The sequence below is a fragment of the Cyanistes caeruleus genome, chromosome 1 (assembly GCF_971803275.1).
Source record: "Cyanistes caeruleus chromosome 1, bCyaCae1.hap1.1, whole genome shotgun sequence".
Taxonomy (NCBI): Eukaryota; Metazoa; Chordata; class Aves; order Passeriformes; family Paridae; genus Cyanistes; species Cyanistes caeruleus.
The window spans coordinates 54,512,388-54,537,292 of record NC_141701.1 but is presented as its reverse complement, the minus strand read 5'-3'; the positions used below and the strand labels follow the sequence as shown (position 1 = coordinate 54,537,292).

Below are 24,905 nucleotides of genomic sequence, written 5' to 3'. Positions count from 1 at the left end.
TTTCCTACATTTATGACAAAAGCAGAGATTAAGTTAGTAATTAGGACTCTCTGAATTTCTAAAAACCTAATTTCATGATTCTTAGAGAAGAAATAATACAGTGGAAAACCTTTAGGCACATGTGTATTGCACATCAAGGGCACTAGATTGGCTCCATACTGATACACCCAACTTATACTAAGGAGATGACAATACAGATTTTGTATGTGATGTAACAAATAAACAAATTAATCGATATTTTAAGCAACTAATAACCAGAATTAACAAAGACAGATTTAAATTAACCTTTTAATTCTTCTGGTTTACTTGATTTTTTTAAAAATATTGATTTCCTTTAATAGTTACAATAGCCAAGAAAAAAAGATTTGTTTGTCTTTATATTAGCTGTGGTAATACACAGTTTTATCCTTGTATTTAGTATACATTTAATGCTAATATTTGTAGTTTCAGTACACCCAAATCAGTCTTTTAGCAAACACCTTTGAATGCAAGAGTGGACTTTTGCTTTGCCACTTCTCAGTGTGCTTTCTGGAATTACCATGAAATTTCCATTTTGGTATGATCTGGTAATAAGTCAGGTTTAGTTCAGCTGAACATATTTCTCTGGTTTAGTATTAATTTTCCCTTTTGTACTCAAGGCAACTGCAACATAATTGTAAGGAAGCCATAAAAGTCGTGAGACGCCCTGAGGGAGAAGACTACATGCAGAGCTGTACAGAAAGGCACAGAGCTAAATCACAAGCATTACCATGCTTTGTATACAGTACACCCCTAAGCCAGGAATTTACTATAGCAATAAGCCACATCAGCTGCGAGCAGATCTGCACACTGGTTTATGCCTTAGGTGTGTCATGATTCATAAAGCTGATGATTGGAGATCCTCAGCCATACAAGCAGTGCACTAATAACCTATTTAGTTATACCTTGCAGTTGCCAGTACAGTCAGATAAGGTTTGGGGATTACAGAGGCCAAGACTCAGGAAACTTGAATTTAATTCCCACTTAACAAGCTTCACTTATACCTGTTGTTTAATCAGTTTGGAATGATATTTGCAAAGTGACTGTGACCTTTAAATGCCCACACTGAGTGACCCTAATCAGCTCCCTAACTTTCCAAAAACAGCTGCTGCATTTCATACTCAACCACTTCCTGGAAATGTTGCTTTCAGTACCTCTAGTTAATTGTTTTCCCCTGTTACACATTTATCACTTTAAAACTGCAAGGCCAAACCATACAATATTACACAGTCACATTCTGTACACGTTATACCTATTAAGAGACTAGGATCCTTATGACTCAAACTATTTCTTCTTGTTTACAAATCACAGTTATGTGTTCTGATTTAATTTGGGTTTTGCAGGTATTTTGATAATGATAACAGATTTGCTGTCTTTCAACTGAAAAAAAAATATTTAAAGCTGTATTTTCAAGTCTTATCAACATATTATTCTCATAAACTATAGTGCTACACCAATAGGAAGTTTTTTCAGTCTTCCTAAAAGAATAAGTGACACTAATAAATTACCTTCAGAAATATGAAAGACAAAAATAACAAAAAAGTATTGTGCCAATCTAGCTTTCAATATAATCAATACAAAGAAAATACTTAACCTCTCAAATGCGATTAGGTTCTCTACAGGTGATTATTGTGCTTGTGTGATTTTATGTAAACATTTTATGCTGAGATGTTGTTACAATAGCAATTACTGTTTCTGGAAGATGCTAACTGAAAAACAAATTACCTTGAATTAAATTACCATATAATTTTCAGAAAAGTTAAAAAATTCCTACTTACTTTCTTCAAAATTATGTGCAGTCCAAAATTAAAAAAACTGCCTTTTCATATGCTTTTTACTATTTTTTAGATTTTTTTTCTTTCTGTAAAACTTAGTCTTACTTCATAATTGGAAGGCTGCTTTGTGAAATTAAAAAAGTACTAGAATTTTCTTGTAAAATAAAAATTACAGCTTAAACTCCATCAGTCAGTATGAAGATTGAAAGAGAATTTGTTTTTAAATGTTTTTGACTTTTAAAAATGATTTTATTTTGAAAAAATAATCTATACCTAGTCTATACTAGTCTATATTAGTCTATATATGCAATTTTCATAAAGGAGTGTGATTTAATAATTTTCTTCCTTCTTAGAGTTAGTGAAAACATTGTGCGTATCTAAAAATGATTGGCTTCTTAAATAAAAGTAGTAACACTAAGAAATTCCACTGAGACAATCTGGTCTTGGTAAAGATTAATAGTTATATACCAGCCATAGGCATGTATGGGGCAAGATAAAAAGTATATCATACTAACTTTGAGAAAGTAAGAGCTGGTTGAGAATTCTAGACAGAATGGATGTACTCATTCTATGCAAATTTCATGCTTTCTCTGCTTTACAATTGGCACCCACATTAAGATGACATTGATTAATGTGACTGGATTTGCACTGCGTGTTAATCTCGAGTTAGGAAAAGATATTGATCCAGTAGACTGTATCCCTTTTCACTGATAAAGTCTTACACAAAAACATGCATCTCTTGTCCCAGTCCTGGAACCACTTGCCAACAGCTGAAGCCTGTTTTTTATGCTGTACTAGCGGAACTTCAGCATTTTTCTCAGGAATGTATGCAAAGAGCAAAAGGGAAAAGAGTAATTCCTAGAAATACCACCATGCAGCTGTTCCCAGAAAACATACTCTAGGAGAAAATGAGAGAAGAAGAAAGGCTCTGGGACCAGACTAGCAGCTGGGTTTCACTGGGAATCAGTGATGCTTAAGTACCTCTTCCTTGTGAACATGTGGCTGAGACTAAAACAGCATACAGTATCAAAATGCAACACTCAAAGCCAGGGTTACCATACAAACACAGCCTAACCTGTTCCTGCAGCTTTGAACTGTACTCAAAAGGAACAGTTTAGGCTGGAAGTGATGATGGCACATACAAATGTCGTTTTTGGATAAAAAGTGTTGATGCCTTCAGACAGAAGACATTGGAAACCCAAAGTCTTTGACAAATAAAATCAGTGGTGAGGTGGTAATATGCAAGATTTTTTTACCAAACCCTTGTTCAGAACACTTTAATAATAAGTGGAATAAAATCTCAAATTTGTGTGTTTACTGGTTGTATTCGACCCCTGGTATACCAAGTAAAATAAGCAAGTTATTTGGTGCCAACATGCTATGTCTCTTCTCAATGGTCTTCTTGAAATCCTACTGCTTCTATTTAAGTCAAGTTTATGACCAGATCAAGCTACAAGGTACCTACAGCAGTTTCCCATGCAATTTTCAGAAACTCCCTTCTCATATATAACAAAAATAGTGACATTTCATTTCAGGATCAAATGAATTGCTATGGTTACAGGAATTTTATTCCTAAGTATATTGGACTAAAGTTTAAAGAGGGTGTTTTTTCACTGATACTAATGCCAGTTGATATAAGGCAATATTTTTATATCTTTTTGAACTCTAACATTTAGCTTCATGTCCAAATAAAGTTCATTTGTGTACAGAAATTGGCTAGAAATGCTACTAGAAAAATGGTATTTAAAAAGGTTCGTTAAAACTTTTGGCAATAATTCCCTTCCATTTCTTAAACCTAGGCCTAACCATGTGTTGAGCGAGAATAAAGTCTTATGGTGTTAGATTTTTTTTTATGTCACGGAGATGGAAAACTTTAGAAATGCCACCTCCTATATGTATATATAGCTACTGGGTGAGTTGGTTGAGTTCATTGCAGAGGTAGTGATTTTTATTACTCTGTAAAAAAAGTATGAAACAGGTTTTTCCTTTTTGGAGTCCTTTAGAAGTATTTTAGTAGAAGGAACACTTCCTTCTAATGTTTTCCAGCGACATGAATCAGAGTGAGAAAGAAGACATATCTATACGGGGTAGAAGTGCTGCCATGAACAGAAGTTTGGACACGAGTCTCTTGATTTGACCTATCCAAATTACTTTGATAAGAGTGGCAGATAAAACACCACTGGGATTGCACCAACATAAGTGGTCTTCTCCCTTTCCTTAGATTGGTATGCAGAGATAGGGAATAGAAAAATTTCTTCATTGATAGCAACACTGAGGAAAATTCTTATGTGCTAAACTGGATATCCTTGTTAACATATGAATTTTCAGAGAAAAAGCAAAACTTCACTTTTGCTTACCTTATCCTTCATCTTTATTTCTTGATTTGACCCCTTACTTTCCCATTTATTGTTTAATGACTAGGTATTACATGAGAAATGCTAGGCAAACTAGGATGTTGACACCATTCCACTCTTTTCAAATGCCTTTTATCTAGTTGCAGTTTCAATGTTCAACATAAAATCCAGCTGTGCTACCATTTGCAGAAGTAACAAAAGATCACTCTGTAGATGATGTCAGTTAATTATGATTCTTAGCAGTAAATTGCATCTGCTATATTTTCTGAATATCTTTTGTTCTATGCAAATCAATAAACGTTTAAAAACTGTAATGGCTGTGGAAAACGGATACACTGATGTTGGTTATATGGTGAGTATGCTAAACCAAATGCTTCCATAAACTGTCTTATCTTTTAAATAATAAATACATAATAAATTATATATATAAATAATAAATTTGATGCAAGTCATTTTTTTTTCTTTTATTGCTATTTCTTATATCTGTCTGGAGGCAGCTTGATATAGAAACAAGCTATCTAAATCGATAATCTCAATCCAAAGGGGTTTTTTTTGAGCTAATGATGCAAAATGCTGCTCTTTCTTGAGTACTATCTGCTCCAGTTCACAGAAATCGGGGTGGAGGGGAATGTTGAAGCTTATATGCATGTATCTTTTTCTATGATGCATTGAATGGAAAACAAGGGTAACAGAAAGAAGACATACCTAGCAGTGTCAAGACACAAGCCAATATTGCTATCAGGGCTCCAGTGCTAAGTCCTGCAGGCAAGATGTAAGCTTCTGCATTGCACGTCTGAGCAATGCCATCTGCATCACAGTCACAGACCCTGATGGTGAGAGTATTAGTGCTACTAAGGGAGGGTGATCCACTGTCCACTATGAATATTGGCAGGTAGAAAACAGACTGTTCCTGTCTTCGAAACCCATTTCTTTTGGTTAATACTGTCGCAGTATTATCTAGATAAAAGAATAAAAAGACAAAATGTATTATAAAATACATAACTTTTCTAAAACACAAGCCTATAAATACTATAGCCTTCTACTTAAAGACTTTATAAAAACATTCATATTATTTCAACAAGTTTACCTTTCCAGTTGTATAGTTTTTAATCTGCAGAGGTAAAATCAATTTAGATATCACACACTACTAAACAAGAAGATTTCTATTTTCAAAAAAAGAATATTTTAAAAATGCAGAGGTCCGTTTGTTTTTATCTAAGCTTACATTTTCACAGTCTGGATAGACAGCCGAAGAACCGATCATTATAAAAAGAAAAAAAATACCCTTCAGTGATCAGATTAGGTATCTAAATACACGTTTCCAGTTAATTTACAAACATCTATTTCAACTATTTACAGATATAGATATCGTATTAATGGAAGCAATGACCATATTAATAGGAAAATAGGTTCTGAAGATCAATGAAATGTTATTTGAATGAAAAAAATATTCCAGTCTGTGCACAAACAAGGTAATTGTGCTACTGTTTTCAGACTCTTCTGAGATCAAGATGGCCATTATAATCAGTCGAAAATGTATAGTTTGACACTGGTCTGAGTTATGTGATTAAAAAGCCTGTGTGTTCAAGAACATATGTGCAAAACTCACTGCATACAACACAATTTGGGAGCTCCTGAGAAGTAGGGAGTTACATCCCCCAAGATGCATAGAAATGTTCATTCAGTTGGTCTATCTGCTTACCTAGCTATCCATAGACAGATATAACTGGCAGTCAGTAAAGTTATCTCATTGTGTCATCCATTATGTTCTAATTGGCTAAATATGCAAAAACCTCTTGATATAACATAACATGAGACATGCATAAAATTAACTAATGTTGAATGAGGCAGCTGCTGCTGTGTCTTATACCTCCACTGATTTTATGGGCATTACAAAAGTCTATTATTACTCTTATCAAATTATAAGTTCTCTGGAAGAGGGTCTCTTTTCATTAACTGCTTTACAGTTCTCATGATTTCAGATTTCTGAACAGTCCTATTCTAATGCACTTTTATTATTTTGATCATTGCTACTATTAGAGTCTTCAGTTTTAAGCTGCAAGCTGCTCATATGAAGAAAATTAAGCATTTCATTAACTACATGTAAGGTAAGGCAATGAAGAGCTGCATGAAAGAACTTTTTTAGGTCACACATTATACTTACTGTATATTATTCAAAGTCTGCCTGTACAAACAGTGTCCTTCAGTGTCCATATGTTTGTTTTTCTTGTTTTACTAATAGGATGACTCTGTAGCTCTGGCTAAGTACTGATCCACAAAAGAGCAATGCAAGAGCAATACCGTGTCTAGTTAGTTCTGTTTGCTACAGCTAATAGCTAAACTGCCTGACACGTGCCCAGCTGCTGTACTGTGCAGTGCAACTAATGAGGGCAGTAATTAGAGTGTGTTCTCAGATATTTTAACTAACAGAAATGGGATGTCAGTGGGAGTCTTTGAGGAAACAGTCATAAGAAGTCTGTGCAAATATTATAGGCAGCTTTCATTATTAAAAGCATTCTTCAAAAGGGGATATACTTAGTTACTGAAAATATGTATTTTTCTAAAAACAAAACAAAATCCCCACAAATCACAGAACATCTCCATCTATCATGCACTCATTTTTTATGTCCTGAGTTGTATTAATAAGACATGAATTCCTGGACATTTTTCAGTCACTGCCCCAAGATAAAATCTAATTTAGATAAAAACCTATAAATACAGGGAAAAATGTGAAGAGTGACTGATGGGGGGGTGGAGGGGAAGGAAAGATTTAAAGATTTTATGCTGCTCTGTTTGGCTCAAGGCTTTAAATGATTCAAACAACAGCTTAATTCCTTTGACAAATAGTCTACAGATAAAATTATTTGGCAGGCTGATTGTAGTTTATGTCCTTACCAGAACACAAGTTTATGTAGGTCATAATAAGTATGCAGCATTGAAATGGAAGGCTAGTGGTGAGTATTTGCCAAATCAAAATTTTCTTACCTTTGTTGTCTTGCAATGTAAAATTGTGGTTATTTGCTGCCTCTGCTGTTAAACTGAAGTAGAACTGATGGCCATTTGGTGGGTCATCCTTATCAATTGCACTAATTTTTTGGATCACCTGTTTTGAGATACATCAGGGTTTCATTGGAACATATGTACATGTACGTTACCTAACCACTCTGTTACCTATCAAAATATCAACCCTTCCTTAAGTTCTAATCATCTTGCATTTTGGTCTTCTAAACTCTTAAGCATGCAGAGATTGTTAATGGGTGACTCAACTCCTTACCTGTAACAAATTTATTGGCCAAAACAATGCTCTGCAGGGTCTGGGAGAAAGTTAGGTCCTGTCATTTATCAAAGCTTGGAGTAATAAATTATATAGCAGTGGAAGAATTATCTTCTGGATGGTTCTTAGTGCAGTTATCAGTGGCTGCAATCAATGTTGCAAACCTTCACATGGAAACCGTGATGTTTTTGAGCATTTGAATTAATGTACTTTTTTTTTATATATATAATAAAAACCAGAAAGGCACATCATAAGTATATTATTATTTTCTGGAATTTCACTACTATTATTTTTTAAATTTAATTTTCTAAAATTCTGTCAAAATCTATCTCTAAAGAAAGTGTCACCACTACTTAAAAATCCACAAAAATTGGAAATTCCGATTCTCTGTTCCAGTTCCGATCAGAGCACAGGGAAAACGGGGAGCCTCAACAAGAGCATGAATACTCTGTGTTTCTCGTGAACACAAGCTAATAATCATGGTGGGTTTTTTATCAGAATTTAAATTATGAGTTGATTTTGAAATGTGCAGTAAACATCTACTGCAGGAATGACAATACACTGGGAGAAGGCAAAAAAGTGCGAAGTCTTCCAGGAAATATGTGGGATCTATGCAGTTGCAGCATCTTCTAGTTTTCTGGAAGTGGGAAGAGAGACTGAGAAAGCACATGGATTTTGTGAGGTCTTCCAAAGTAGAGATGAAAAGGCCAAATATAAGGGACACTATGGACAAACAAGTGATAGATTTAGTATAAGTCTAGGACCACTTGGAAGATATTTGGGTAGTTAAAAATATAGAAATAAAAAATAGAAATATATTCCCCTTGTTAAACTGTCCCCTTATGGTCCATACTTCCTAGGGGGATTAAAAGTGTCTACTCATTTTCAGAATGGTGGGCATTTAGTCTCAGAATAACCCTTGTGTTACTGCTTCCCACTTCTCAAAAAAATTAGGAGGAAGTATACATTCTCAGTATTATTCAAAATTAGGTGAGTTAAGCAAAATACATCTGTTATACAAGTAAAAAAGCCAGAGATTTTAACACTACTTTCAACAAATATTTTTTATACCTTCATCTTTCTTATTGTTTGCTTGTACTGCTCATCAGAGCCTCATTTCTACCGTTATAAAATGATTTTTCTTTGTCTTAGAGTTGGAAGACTTTAATAAGGAATGGCTGTTTATCTGGTAAAAATAAACATAAAACCCATCAAGACATACCTGACCAGGCTGAGCATTTTCACAGACTGTTGTCTCATACTCCATGGCAAACTCAGGGGCATTGTCATTGATGTCAAGGATTGTGATGGCTACATAGCCTCTCCCAATCTGTGCTGGATTCTCTGTAGGAAAATGTCCAATAAAACAATTAAGAGGAGATCCTTGCAAGTTATTCTGAAGGTCATTATCTTTTTCACTTGCATTCTTCTTTTGGATATGCATGTCAAATCAATTATAATCCCTCTCTCAAATACAAAGGAAGCTGTTGTCTTGATCTTCCAGACCAACATTTATGTGCTCCAGCTGCTTCAATTAACCTAAGATTTTACTTTCAGGATAAACTGGAAATCTAACTCACTAATCACAGTATCGAATTAAATCACATGGAAGGATAAGAGCAAGATGATATAAAATCATCACCAAGCTAGCCCAGACATCACTATTCATACTGGGAATAGCAGGACTATTATGGGTTAAACTTTTTTTTTTTTTTTCATGAACTTTAGATGGATTAGTCTATTAAGAAGTCAAAATCAGAATTTTATCAGCTACGTGTCAGAGAAAAGAAGGCTGCATTCTGAAGCAAATCCCAAAGTATTTACAGTGCACACACAGCTAAGCATTTCAACACAGTCATTAATATATTGAACAGCTTAAATACAAATCACACCCTAAATTGATACACATTTCTAGCTAAACTCAGAGTATATTCAGTTTCCAATGTCATAGTTTAACCTTAAACACTAATTATATTTTGGACTAAGCATAGGGACATCAGTCAGTGCAATACTTCTTTTGTCTCTCTTTTGGAGCAGGGAATAGAGTTGTTATAGTCCTTTTTTACCAAAAATGTTGGTATTAGGGGTGCAGCAGGACAAAATGAAAAACTTTACAAAACTTGAAATATGTATCTATCATTTTATAGTGTTGTGCAACCACATATAAATAAATATTTTAAGCACCTAAATGTAAATCACAAAGTGGTTTTTTTTTCATTTGTTTGTTTTTATACCACATGTGAAATACCAAAGTAAGCCATTTTGACACCAAAATTTTCGTCTGTTGAACTAAACTTATTGAAAATCAAGCAGGCATGAATATAAGTTAGTACAGTTACTTGCGTTCCTTGACTGTCATTTTTGTCAGGTATTCATTCCCCTTGTCTATCTCATCAGTTTTGCTACCACCCAGGAAAAATTTTGTTTTTAATTTTGGGTTTTTAGACCAAAATTCTACTTGTGATCAAGTAGAATAATACAAGATAAATTCATAGAGACACTAAATGATAAATCTTAACTTTCCGGTTAAATGTTAAATTAAGCTCACTGAAATCAAGAAATGATGATTTTTACAACAACAAGCCAGAAAACTGATAATGTTTCTATTATCACAGCCCAACAGAGCAGTAATAAAGATAAAATTTAAAGATATAAATTCTTCAAATATAAAAACACTTCAAAAAACGTATTCAGAGCATAAGTTTAGGTTTGAACCTGCATTAGAAGAATTCCTGTATCCATTTGAAGCATTGCATTTTTTTAACACTTTTCATCTTACACCAAAAAAAGATACCAAGTACAAAATGACTTCTACAGTGGTACCTTACAGTCAAAATGAAACCACATTAGCATTCACATCCCCTTTTTTAATACCTTCTGAGAATGCTGTGGTTGACCAACAGCAATCAGCTCTGACAGCCCTCACTTAGATGGGGTAATCACTCTCCCCCATCTTCTATATCACCTTTCCTGTAATCAGACTTAGTGTGAGACTGCTGACTTAACATATTTCTTGCACTTTGTAACTTTGTACTTGTCTTTCTAAAGACAAAAGAATACACAAGGTGTGAAGGGAATGAAAGAGCAAACACCTAAACTGTTGTATTTTAAAATTTTTATCATATAGATTTCTTTTGCATTAAGTAGTAAGTTATTTTTATCTGCCAAAGCTTGCAACTGCCAGAATTTCTCTGAATGAAGCTCATCAAAACCAAGCCTGAAGCTTTACACATAAACTGTAGATAAAAATCTTTCTATGGATACTTACGACTTTCCATGGCCAAAACTGTGATATTATGAACAGCATTAGTTTCCCTGTCCAAAGATTTGGCAGTTGTAATGACTCCACTGTTGGCATCAATATTGAAATACCTCTCCAGGTCTGTGTTTCGATCTATCGAATACCTAGGTAAAGGAGGACAGAAAGTTTTCATTTATGTTCAATTACAGCTCGTAAAAATATTTCACTGATTTCTTATTAGAGGGAAAGCATTTCCACTGTTTCCTCAGTTTGACCATTGCTCAGTCGAGTTTCCCTGGGGCGCTGAGAGAAGCAAAGCCACATGCAAAGGTGAGAGAATTACACAGTGACTTGTGCTGACAGCAGCAGGCTCCACTCCCACAGTGTTAAGTGAGGTTATAGGTATTCTTCTTTTCTTTTCTTCTCTTTCCTCCTCTCTGCTGTAAAGCAAACTCAGGAATTAATCAAACGGTATCCTCCTGAGAGCCAGCTAAGGAGAAGGTGAGTTGGAATTTGCTACAAGGCTGTACCATCCAGGCACTGATCCCATGGGGGCTGGCAACCTGAGCGCAGAGCTTTCTATCATCAGCAGAAGAGCCCCTGAGTCACCCAGAGCTGCAGGGGAAGAGGGAAAAAGGAAAGATGATGCAGACTAGGGTCAAGAGATTGCATGTGATAACTGCCAGCTCACAGTGCTTTACTGTCATTAGACAAACAGGGACTCATGCCCTTAACTCTTTGGCTTAACATTACTTTACCTCCCAATTTGTTTTAGGAAGGGGATCCCCTTAGGAGCTCCTTAGAAAACTGAAAGTAGCATAAGAAGAAAGGTTAAAATACCTAAGGGTGATTTGTTTATATCAGTTTTGAGAGTAAGGGACAGTTGATTAGAAAGATTTAGATTTACAGTTGGAATATTCTTGACATTAGATTTATTATTGGGTTAGATTCTTGCACTCTTATTTAGGTCAAGTATGTACTCCAGAGCACTTCCTTACACTCAGGATGAATTAAAATGTCTGAACCAGATCAAGTAGTATCATTGCAATTACTGACAGAGTGATGATATATTAGATTATTGATATAACATAAACCAAATTCTTTGAACAGCATGGAAAGAAAGAATTATGCAAAGCAATTAAAAACTGGGACTTCCTGGACACAGTGATTTTATGAAACTATTTGTTCTGTGTTGTAATATATCATCCTTTTTACTGTATTGCTGTGTTTTTGTTTATCCCTCTTAAGTGTGCAATCTAAGTGCAGAGCCTTTGTCAAATAATTAGAAATGTTTTGCTGTATTGTCTCACATCGAGAGAGAGTATGAGCTGTTACAACAGTAACAGCATTTTTTGTGGATTACCACTTTCCCTCTTTCACCTTTTTCTTTTCTTCTTTCACTTTGTCTTAACTGTAGGCCATTTCTCACTTGTTTCTTGCCAGAACTGCTGTTTATTTGGTCAGCAATGCTCTACAGCTGCTTTGTGGCTGGCAAGTTTCCCCTCGAGACTATACCTGTCACCTCTGCTATGTAGTCAATCTTGGCAGGCCTCATAGCTGAGATTCAATCTCCTGCCAGATTTCCCTTAGAAATCCTTAGATTTCCCAGTTATTAAGACTATCACTATGCAGCTTGAAGAGTCAAAGGATAAGAAGTAAAAGAAAAGGAGAAAGAGAAATGGAGGAGGACATGGAGAGGTGAGAAAGAAGAAAAGGAAGAAAGCAGTAAAGGAGGGAGACAGGGAAAGAGGGAGGAAAAGTAAACAAGTTATATAAATTGGATGACAGATCCTTATGAAACAAGGAGAAGAATAATTTTATTCATAGGAAGCAAGCAGTTTCCCTTATTTATAAGCATTGTATCCATACTTCAATTCTAAAAAAAATATTTTAAATACATTTAATCCTTTAATTCCTCACAGCCATAGTACTTGGAAATCTTTGAGCTGCAGGAGTTTTAAATCCTTTATTTAAGCTAGTTCAAACATCAATAGTGCTCTGGTCCTTATGAGATAACCTCTTATTTTCAAAACATTTATTATTTTCCGTAGTCCTTGGTATTGTCAAGGTTCTGTATCTGTTCTTGTAATTTCAACATTTTATGAATTGTAACAAATCTAGTTTTTAATCAGTATCAATATAATCCAATGTTTGGAAGTTGGAATACTTATTTATAGATTAATAGTTTAAACTCCTTAAACAGATCATGAAAAGTTTTATGCATTAATCCTACTTAGCACATTCCAATTTTAGGTGAATCTGTCTCTGATGTATCATAGCATATGTAGAACAGCTTTAAATTTTATGATCTTTCAGTACTTTTGACCATGTACATAGCAGGTTCACAAGTATATTGATAAATCCTCACTACTTTTCTTTTTAACTCTCCCTAAAATTTCAAGAAACTTTGAAACAGAAGAAATCTTCAAAATGTTAGCAGGTGGTATAATTACTTTTTATGCTGGAATTGTAAAAATTAACCAGATCAAGGCCAACAAACTCATCTTTATGTTTGCAAAGGAGTCAAAAGAATTCTGAGCATGGCCTGCACTAGTGGAACTGTGTTTAAGCCTGTTCTAAATGATTCTGGTAACCAGATATCATACACCAGATGCTAACATTGGTGCCAAAAAGTACTTCCACAGCAAAGATAAATTTCACAAGTAAATCCATGCCAAAGATTCATCTAGGACTTGTTTATACATGATAGGAATCAGCTATTTTGAATATGCTGCAAATATATAACGAAAAAGATAGAACACTTGCATCACCTCTAGGAGTGAAACATATGCTTTACTTTTGCAACATAAGATCTCTGCTTTAGAAATTACACTAGATTCCCAAGCTCCCATTTTCAATGCATGAAAGATTTAACATTACCAAAACAAGTGACACCCAAACAAATACCCACAAAGATCTTTCCTATGTATGCCCTATGTGAGCAATAAAAACAGAAGAAACTAAGCAGTAACTTTTAATGGTATATGAGTTCCTCCCCCTGCAGGTGTTTAAATTCACAGAATTCCTAAGTTATAACCATTACTCTCTAGACGCTTTGCATGTTCCTTTGAGAATTAATAATACTACTCTGCATAAGAAAAATAACAAGTAGTTCATTAGTGATTTAGCTAAGGTGGTGAGTCTTTGCCCTTGAGATCTGACCTTAGATACATGCAAACAAGATTGAGAATTTTGTTCTCTTATGATTTCTTAATGATCTTGGACATTGTATTGTGTAAGACCTGCGGGTTTTTCAGACACTGAAGACAAAGAAAAAGGGCCTTGACAGTTTAAGAATCTCCAGTGATCATATCTCTTCCCGTTCAAATGGAAGATACTTGGCCACAGTAAAAGTTACAAAACCAAAAGCCTTTAACTATCCTGATTGGAACAGGATGCATTTCATCCCGTCCACTTCTCTCATCTACAGATTTCTTACTAATGTTTCCTGCCATGGGACCTCAGCTCCATGTGGGAACTGATGTCCCATTACCTTCTCATTCCTAGTGGACACAGACTATGAATCATTATTCAAGCATGCATGTATATTATAGATATAATTTTTGATCCTGGTTGATTTAAGAGAATATAACTTGCTAAAGATAATAATAGACTCTTCCTAAGCGTAGAGAGTAATAAATATGAGCAATATTTTTAGGTGAATTTTTCATTTGGGATTCTGAAACTTTATCTTCTCTTCTTTGCTTCACAGAGATTTCAATTTTTTTTTTTTTTTTCCCAGAGGTTCTGTAGTTCAGGTTATAAAAGTTAAACCATGCAAACTCATAGAACATCTGAATCTCCCTCTGCAAAGGAAGAACGCTTATTAATTACTTTCAGTGTAACCAAATACCTTCCCAGCACAAGATGAACGGCTTCAATGCAAAGGATGAATAAATAATTAAGATGTCTTACAATTACCTGACAGGACTATTTGAGGCATCTGGATCATGGGCCGCTACAGTTCCGATGATGGTGCCGACCTTTGCTGCTTCAGACACCACCATGGAGTACAGACGTGAAGTAAACACAGGCGGTTCATCAACATCTTCTACGATTATCTTCACTGTTGTCATATCACTGAAGGGCCCCAGGCTCAGGAAACGAGGGTCAACATGCATATTGGCTGCTTCTATCCTCAAGGTATAGCTTGTCTTAGCTTCAAAATCCAGCTCCTATGCAGGTAAAATTATTTGGAAGCTTTATTATTCAGTGTTGTTGTTTTGCTTAAAACTTTCAGTAAGTATAAAATGAAATGAGCTTTGCCATTTGTACACAAACAGCACTTCTGACTGACTGACCATAGTTGATGGTTCACTTTTTAGCTTTCTCAAAACACTATTTGCAGAGTCTCACTAGTGAATAGTCTGCAATTACTTTAGTGGTAAAGACAGTTCTCTCTTGTGAGTGAAACAAATTTATGAGATGATGGCAAAACTTTCTGTAACTTCTGTGAGGACCAGATTCTCACTGATTATTTCACTATTGTGAATTAATACTTATTTTTGTCTCACTAAAATTTTATCTAAGCTAATGGCAAATAAACTGTAGCATACTACCCAGACATAAGAACTCAATATAATCTTTAAAGGTTACTTACAGGTGAAAACACCTCATTCGGAAAATTATGGGTGGGATTTTTTTTATTTTTTTTTTTTAAATTGAATTTACTGGTTTTTGCATAGTATTAGGATTGACTAAACAATTTTTTCTCCAAGCTCTTATAAATTTGTGTAGAAAATGTGGCAATGACTTAAATGACACTGCTTATATCACAATATTTTGTACTGAGATTGTTTTGGTTTGTTTTTATTATTAAGCAAAATACACAAATTTTTATATCTTCCTTGTGCTTTAATTTTTAATTTTTTGATTTTCCTCAGTGGAAGTACAGTTTCTTTTATAATAAATACTGTGTTAGAATCAAAACCTACCCCCACAACAAATGAGATATCTGTGATCTGAGGTTATTCAGATTCTTCAGAAATAAGAAAATTTTATTTGAGATAAAAATAATTTTAGCTCACAGAAAATTACTGAAAGAAAGCATCAAGTCAATATTAGAGCCATTTACCCTGTCTCTATAGTCTTAGTTGGTCAGCTTGCACCAAATATCCAGTTAACTATTCCTTTAAAATTCCAAGTTTAAGTCATTAAAAACAACAGTAAAACACCTAGCTGAATCACTTCTAAAGCTGTGGTCTGGTTACTCAACCACATCTTCAAACTACAATTCCAAGTGTATAAAACAGATTAAAAATGTTTTTCTGCAGTTCTGCTACTGAATACATCACAGGGATCTGAGATGTGCTTGCAAATTAATCCTCCAGCATCTGTGAAACATTCCAGTTTTCACTCAGAGGAGCAGCAGAGGTGAAACACACATCTGTTGACCTACAAGAGCCTAAGTTCTCCATCTAGTTACAGTCGGATAAATCCCAAATGAGCATCTTAAAGTCAGTGATTATGTTGATGCTATAATACAGCTGCAAACAGTCTAGATTTAAATATGAAAGATGAAGTGCAGCACAGCACACTCAGAAAGGCACTGAACTTTTACAAACTCTGTGTGGCAGCAAAAGGCTTCTCCATTTGGGAATACATGTGATCCTCATATTATGCAAGCACTTCTTGAACTGAATCAAAGCTGCAGTACCCACAGCTCTTGGAAAACAGATATGCTGAAATAGAAAGTTTGTCTGGATACTGGTCCCTGTACTGGATACAGTTGGTCAGTATTCATTAGTAAAGTATGTTTAATAGTTTTTTTTATTTTCACTTTGGTTTTATATTTAAAGTACAATACATGTGTTATGAAACAACCTCACAGCCATATTGCAAATGTGATGTTGGAATAAGGAAAATTGACCCAGAAACTTCATTCTGCAGTGATAACAATTAGGCAAATGATATGACTAGATGAGGACAAACAAGCACACAAATATCTTAAGACATCACATTATCTAATAAAAGCAAAATATTAATTAAAAAATTAAAACTTAAAAAACCAGCATAATAAATAAAGAAACAATAATTTGAAAAATGTCAAAGGCGAAAGGCTAACATTTGTTGAACTAAAAAAAAACCAACAAAAAAAAAAACACCAAAACCAAAACTCACCATCAATAAACAAAAGCACTGGCCCTTTAGCAAACAGTATATTTGCAGTCAGAATGTACAAAAGTATGTAGTGGAGAAATGAAAGCTAATTTAGCCTCATTAATGAGGGGTATCTCTTGAAATTGTGTGATTGAGATTGCAGTGACACCTAATCGAACACATGGAAACATATCATGAGACTGCAGAGAAGTTAGCTGTTTCTGACGTACTAATGTAAACAGCACAGTCCTTCAATGTAAAGAAATGATTAAATTTCTGATTTAATAGGCAAAATGTATACCATATATGTACTCAAAAAATTATATAAATTTTAGTTTTATTTTAATAGACCAACACAACAAAAAAGAAATACTTAAAATAATTTTAAGACACTCCCATGTTTCTATATTGATTAAAGAAGACTCCTTTAAAATTTTATTAACTGAAATAATAAATAAGTGTTTTTTCATAAGAATTTTTATCATAAGGGAGTGTTAGACTAGTAGGGAATTCACCAAAAATACACATTCATTAGAAAAGTATTTCCTTATAGAAAAGGTAGAAAAACTAACAGTGGTTCAGATACATATTCTAAACAGCCTTACTTACTAAGTGCATGTTCAACCTTCTCTAACATAGCCATGTACATCTGAGAAAATCACCATATGGTCCTTAGTGTGACTGTAGCAAAATTATTCCAGGAAAGATATCAGCTGGTGAATGCCTGTTTTTCACCAGTCACTAGTAAGGGAGTCTCAATAACTGAAAGAAGCAAACATCTGTTCTCAGCAACATGAATCCTTCCCTAGGATTCCCTCAGATATCTTCTGGTACTCAGTGCTGCTGGCATTATTCAAAATATATAAGGATCCTTGTTAATGAAAAAATAAATAAATAAATTTTAAAGATCTAATCTATGGATGTATGCAGTAGATAAGAGTTGGTGTTTAGAAGAGGGTATTTATGGATTGACTGATGGATTTTACAATATCCAGTGATTTTATTTTCAGTATTGTTATTTTCAATTCTTTCTAGCAGAGCCTGTTGTCTGTCTTGGGGTGTGGCAATGTCTACAAAAGCAACAGTCATCATCCTCAATCTGTTGCTCTAAAATATACAACCTCATATACTGTGGGGAATACAGAGGTGTCAATCAGGGTTTGAGGTCAAACATAATCTCAGAAAATCAAACAAAATATCTAAAGCATGATTAATGTGAAAGAGCTCTTGACCTGGTGTAAACATTTCAACATTTCTTAGCTAATATTATGAAGAAATTGCACGCTACATACACTAAGGAAAGACTGATAAAACGAAAGGAAAATATTTTATTTTTTTTGTTTCTTCTTATCTAGTTATCATTGGTGTCTGCTATACAGAGAGCATTATTTAAATGGCTTTTGGATCATGCCTTCATTATTTCCTGCTATAACAAAAGCACAAGATTCCAGTGATGGAACACCAAGTTCGCAGTCTTCAAATCACTACATCAATGGTGAAGGTTAAAGGGACAACATATATTTCAGTTCTTCAGTACAGTGAATAGAACTTCATTAATATCTGTGCATTAGTATTATCTGATTAGATCCTGCGCAGGATCCATTAATCTTTCCTTTTGTGAGGTCTGTCTTCTTTTTTTCTTCTTTTCCTTTTAAGGGATAAGAAATTTATCCTTTCTGAAGGAAATTGCAAAACAAGTCTTCTATTTTAGAGAGGCTGGATATGAAGTTATAACTCACAGAAAGCCCATTTTTATAATGTTCATTTTTATTGCATGGTAACTTTGTAATAATATACTTTTCAGAGGTGAAAATCCCATTTTTAAGCCCAGTTGAGGTTTTATATTGAAAACTGCAGTACATCAAACAAATGCACACAATCTCTCAAAGGAACCAGGGAAGCCTCAATTTCTTACATTGTAAACTCCGATACAGAATTGAAAGAATAATTTTTAGCTAAAAAGAAAAAAAAAGAAATGTTAACAATAATGGAAAGATAACTTTTCACTCAAAAGCTTATGCATAAACCCTCTCTTCCCCCCACCCCCATTTTATAATTGCCAATATTGCTTTTAGAACGAACTCAGGTTTTAAAATAATCTCTTAGCAGTCAATTTCTATGAGAAAGTACTTTACAACATTATTTTTCCCTTTAACATTCATACCAGTTGGTGATGGTGGTTGGGCTGTGTATTGAGGGTAGAAATGAAGGCAAAGTGAGCAAGAACTCTACCATGGGAAATCTTAGTGCTTGTCACTTTCAGCAGTCAGACATTACAACCCTCACTCTACAGAGTATTTAGGAGTTTTTGCTCTTTTTTTTTCCCCCTTAAATCCACTAAAATCTCTCTATAGACTTCCAAATGGCTTGAATCACATCTCATGACATTTCAAGAAGTCACAAATGATACATAAAATAAAAATATACCTTGAAGCCTTATTTTATTATTAAATTACCATAACTACTTTAAGTACCAAATATTTGATAAAAGTGTAGGTGGATAATGAGCATCATGTTTTTATCTTAAGATGTTTTTCTACTAAGCTATTAATATTACTTTTGCTACTAAGCTATTAATATTACTGAAGTCTAACTTTAGCCTGCAACTTTGTGGATAAAGTGAGATCTCTACTTATACGATGCTTTTTTTAGTACCCTATTTCTAGTAATAGTGCTTTGGAAACCACAAAAAAATAAGGATTTGTGTACTTTGCTTAGAAAGTAAAGCCAAGGCTCCATTCATGTGTATTACAATCAGGATTCTGTAAAAAATCAAGATGAATTCACTTCAAAATTGTACATAGGTTTACAAGGACACTTCAGAATCTGTTGTATTAAATGACTGAATCATCATTCGCTTCCGTAAATGCTTCTTCAATTCTAAGATTTCTACTGCACAGGAAAATCTGACACATTTTTTAAAACTCCAATATATGCAGAAAAATTATGCTTTTTCTCCAAACACCCTCACCACTGTGAAATTGAGTTATGCAAATGATCTGAGTCCTTACTGAGGGAGCATTGATAGCAGTATGTAAATTACAAATGAAACCACAGGAAGGAATTGATCCTACTCTACAGATGGAGAACTGAGTCACACTGCGAACGAAGAAAAAATGTTGAGATACTTCTAAGAAATATAAATGCTTGATTCCTTTTCATAAACTCTACAACTCTTCCCTTTTTTTTTTCTTTTTTTTTTTTTCTGAAAAGAACACATAAGATGGATGTTTTCCTAAATCTGATTTAAGGACAACTTACAAATCTAGTTTAATTTTACTTTGTAATTGTCAGCCCATGGTTTCAACCTGCGCTCTCTTCACTGAGTTAAAAACTGTCCAGGCTCAAAGATTTGGTAGTGAATGGAGATCCAAACAATTGCCAGCCAATCAGCAGTGATGTTCCTCAGGGCTCAGTGCTCAGTGCAGTCCCAGTTAATATCTATAAATAATTTGGGTAAGGGCACTGACTGCACCTCAGTAAGTTTGCAGATGACACCAAGTTGTGTGGGAGCATTGATCTGCTGGAGGGCAGGGAGGCTCCGTAGAGGAATCTGGATGGGGTGGATCAATGAGCTGGACCACTTGTGTGATATTCAACAACAAAAGTGCGTGGTTCTCTGCCTGAGTGACAACAACCCTCTGCAGTGCTACAGGCTGTGGGCAGAGTGGCTGGAGAACTGCCCATCAGGGGATGCTGATCATGAGCCAGCGTGTACCCAGGTGCCTCAGAAGGTGAATGGCTTGGATCAAACCCAGCATGTCTGGAAGGACCAAAGCAACAACTGCCCACCCCCCTGTACCTGGCACAGGTGAGACCATGCCTTGAGTCCTGTGTCCCTTGCTTGTGCCCCCCACTGAGGAGGTGTTGGAGTGTAGAGGGAAGGGCAATGGAGATGCTGAAGGGTGTAGACAATAAGTTGTCTAAGAAGTGGCTGAAGGAGCTGGAGTTGTTTAGCCTAAAGAAAAGGAGCCTCAGAGGCAGCAGTGTTTTCTCCAGCTCCCTAAAAAGAGATTGTGGTGAGGTGGGGGGTCAGCCTCTTCTTCTAGGCAGCTAGGGATAGCACAAGACAACACAGCCACAAAATTTTCCAGGTAAAGGTTCAGGCTGGGTGGGCATCATGAAGACTTTTTTTCACTGAAAGGGTACTTATGCATAGACTTCCCAGGGGATCATCATCCCTGGAAGCATTCAAGAAATGACTGGATGAGGCGCTATAGTTCAACTGACATGGTGGTGTTCATCAAAGATTGGACTTGATGAATTTGGAGGTCTCTTCCAATCTTAATGATGCTATCTTATGATTCTATTCTCTTCTATTCTGTTCTATGATTTATCACAGAGACTGTGATACAGTATGGAGGTTAACCAAACTCTCTTATAATTTGCAACATCATAATTGTAGCATGAACCGCTCTGAACAGGATAAAAATAAGAAAGATTTCTTCTGTCTCATTTGACAAGCAAGAACTTTTCATTTGTTTGTTAGTATTATTTAACAAAAGAAAAGTCAGTAAATAAAGATGTGGGAAGATTTCCATGGGGACTTGAAACTGCTAGGCAACAAATTGTATGAACATACTAGGTTACAGGAAAAGACCCTTATTATCTTTCCTACCTCTTTCCCACCCTTCATTTAAGCTGAGAATACAGGTCTCATTCACTTGTTATTTATAACTTCTGAAGAAAAATGAAAGACCAAGAAAAAGAAAGTCAAAATTTGTCTTCTAGAATTTTTCATATCCTATTTCAAGTAATGAAATAGCTGAAAATAGCCTAAAAATGATTTACACGCTTATATCCCATTATAGATACATGCTGGATATATTTTTATATATGAAATTGGTTAACATATTGCAGAAGACAGTAGATTCTATTTAAGTGCCAATAACCAAATAAATGGTTCAACACTGTTTTACTAGCTTCTATCATTAGATGAACTTTTAGCTTTTCTAATCTTACAAAAAACAATTCTACCCAGAAGTAACATGCTGTTATTATGTAAGCCATAAATTCATTAACAAAATTAGTTCTTGTTCCAAAGATTTTAAAAATGTTTTCTGTGGGGTTCTTCATTTATTTGTTTTTGTTTGATTGGTTTATTTTGGTTTGTTGTTTTTTTTTTTTTGGTAGGGGGTGGTGGTTTTTTGTTTCAAAGGAACTTAAGCAGCTCCCTGGAATATGTGAATTACTTATTCATTTAATTTTGACTCAAATTTCCCAACAGGGATAAAATAAGGTGTGATGAGTATGTGAAAGCCCATACGGCTGTAAAAACTGTACAGATACAGCACACATGCTTTTTAGTTGTACTGCATAAGGCAGTACAATCCCACTCTTTGAAAAGAAAAGAACCAAGTGGATAGAAACACAGACAAAGCATTCTTCCCCTGTCTGCTTCCATATGGACAAGGGAGTAATTACAAGAGTGCCAGACTATTGCCAAAATGTTATTTTGACTGAGGTTTAGTCTAGTTGCTAACCTACACTGACATTAGGCACTAGGTAGAAACAGTACTAGCATGTTCTGGAGCATGTAATCCCTAGTCCTGCCATGGCTATACAAACTATGAGCAGAACTACCACTCCTACTCAGAAAACAGCAGTGTTCTCAAAATGTTAGGAGAAAAATCCATCCTGAATAAACTGTGCAAGCCAGAGAGATATCTGGGTTTGTAGCAGTGCAGGAGAGTTATTAAGGAAGGAATACACACTATATATTTCAATGATTATCAGTATTAATAGTAAAAAGGCTTTTTTTTTTCCCCCACTGACATTTTGAAGTCTCTTTGTTGCAGTGTACAGAAAAGAAATATGTTCAAACAGGCACGGAAATAAATCAAAAAAAATTAAACAAAACCCAAACCTATTCACTGGTAATCTTGAGATACACCTAACCATGTAACATTTTTCTCATTATAATATCATGGTACTTGGTATCTCTGTTTCAAACCAGATCATTTTCTTGCAGTTTTTGCTCATCCCTGGGCATTTTTTTTAATATTGCATAAAATGAATATTGTGGAATAAGAGTAAGAAAGAACATAAAAATCTGTCTTTACACAATGAATTTTTAAATCTCAATTATTTTCCTTCTCTTTTCTTTTATTCTTACAAAAACCCTCTTTTTTTTAAATTTAATGCTACATATGTGTTAGAAGAAGTGTTAGTTTTGAGTGAGGAAGTCAACTTTCAAAATTGTCTTGAAGTGGTTATCCTTCTAAAAACAGAAAGCAAAATCCTCAGCTTGTGTTTGGAACTCGGATAACCAGGTGCCAAACTTTCTCCAACAACACCCAGCATAAAAATGAATGGAAAAGTGCCTTCAGCTGCTCAGTTACTGCTGGTGATGTTCATGCCCAGCCTGCTGAGCTTTATGTACAACTGCAGCAGAAGCATGCAAAACTAAAGCACCCATTTGCATTTAGAACCAAAGCTTGCCTTTTCATAAGTCTTTGCCTTGGCGTTTTACTGCCTGATGTGTACACAGACATGTCATCCAAGCATATAAATAATCAAAAGTTGAAAAGGATAGGCATGCATTTTGAGGCTGAGCTGCTTTTCAATACCTCAGCTGATTTTAGGGTATGAAAAGTAGAAAGGTAATTGCACTCAGAGGAGTACAGAACATCATGTGCTGGACAGTAAAATTTTTAGGCAGATTCCAGACTACAAACTTAATTTCTTCCATGATTTCTTACTAACAAGCATACATTATCATGCAGGGATAATGTGACTCCATAGTGAACTGGAAGGTAAGGCTCAGAAACCCACTTAACTTGCATACACAGTTATTAATGGTCTTTAATTCAATTTATTGTCCAGAAGACAGTGTAGTTGCCTGATTCCTGTGCTTCAATTCCTCACTTCTATCCTAGACAATGTTCTTTACAGGGTGGGCAGGGATAGTCTCTCAGGACTGGGAAAAGCACAAGGTTCCCTGGAGTCAAAATGAAAAGCTAAGGACATCCTGAGGTTTGGGAGACAGCCACCAGCATGGAGAATCACCTTTGCGTATGTCAGAGTATGTTGGCGAGTCTGGGTGAAGTGCAGTCGGTTTTCTCCAGAGCAGAATAGTTCTGTGCTTTGCATTGGTAGCTGGAAAGGTATTGACAACACACCAGTTTTTTGGCTACTGCCAAGTAGTGCTGGCACAGCATCAGTGCTGTCTTTCCAACATTTCCCACACAGATGGGCAAGATCTTGGGAGGAGCCACAGCCAGAACAGTGGACCCAAAGTGACCAAATAGATATGGCATAGGGCATCTGCTCAGATATAAAACATAAGAGAAAGGTGGAGGAGATGGAGTGGGGGAGTGGGCATTCATTATTTACATCCTTTGCCTCCTGATGAAATTGTCACTTGAACTGAATCCCTGCCTCCCAGGAAGTGGCTGGGCATCTCCATAAGTAATAAGATCTGTTTTTTTTGCTTTTCTTGGCATGTATGTGACCTTCAGTTTTGCATTTGTAAACTCCTCTTTTCTCGAACCACAAGGTTCTTCCCATCTTATTTTGTCACACTCTCCTGCTGGAAAGGAGGTGATAGACTGGCTTGGTGGGCATCTGGCACTAGCCAAGGACTACCTACCACACAGAGGAAAGTAGGTCAAAAATAGTAGGAAAATTAGAGAAAAGGTCTAACACTGCAGAGAAAGAAGTCTGGATTCTTGTGTCAAAATACAGCAGTATGTAGGTATAAAAATTATTAACAGATTAGACCATTTGATCATGTCAACAATTTGTACCCTTTTAATGTATTTCAGCAGCTATTTCATAGAGCACTTCTCTGCACAAATATTCAGTAGTGCAAAGTCCAGTTCAGCTCCCTAGATAAAATGATTATAGAAATAACAAATGTCAATTATTTGGTCCACTCTATAGCACTGTAATCAGGATACTCCAGGAACAAATAAACAACAAAACCATACTAAAAAATGGGAATTAACTCACAAGTTCTCATATTAGATCACTGAAGACCCTGACTGATTCAGTGTTGCTAATTGTGGCACCAGTAAATGTTCTCCCTCTAGTATAGGCACATTTCTCTCAAATCCTTGCCCAAAAACTTTAAATGAGCAAGCTGAAGGAGCCACATTGAATTTGGCTGTTGAACAAGAAGACTACTAACTTTTCATCACTTG

General features: G+C 35.3%; 1 protein-coding gene across 2 annotated transcripts in view; it reads right to left on the bottom strand.

Moving 5' to 3' along the window:
* Positions 1-24,905, bottom strand: part of CDH7 (cadherin 7) — a 91,507-nt gene that overhangs the window by 5,779 nt on the left and 60,823 nt on the right. For both annotated transcript variants that reach the window (XM_086893608.1, XM_086893618.1), the window contains 5 exons: positions 14,584-14,837; positions 10,690-10,826; positions 8,644-8,765; positions 7,133-7,250; positions 4,853-5,104 (listed from right to left, as the gene is read on the bottom strand). In XM_086893608.1, coding sequence (XP_086749734.1) covers positions 4,853-5,104; positions 7,133-7,250; positions 8,644-8,765; positions 10,690-10,826; positions 14,584-14,837 — 883 coding nt within the window. The remainder of the gene's footprint in view (positions 1-4,852; positions 5,105-7,132; positions 7,251-8,643; positions 8,766-10,689; positions 10,827-14,583; positions 14,838-24,905) is intronic.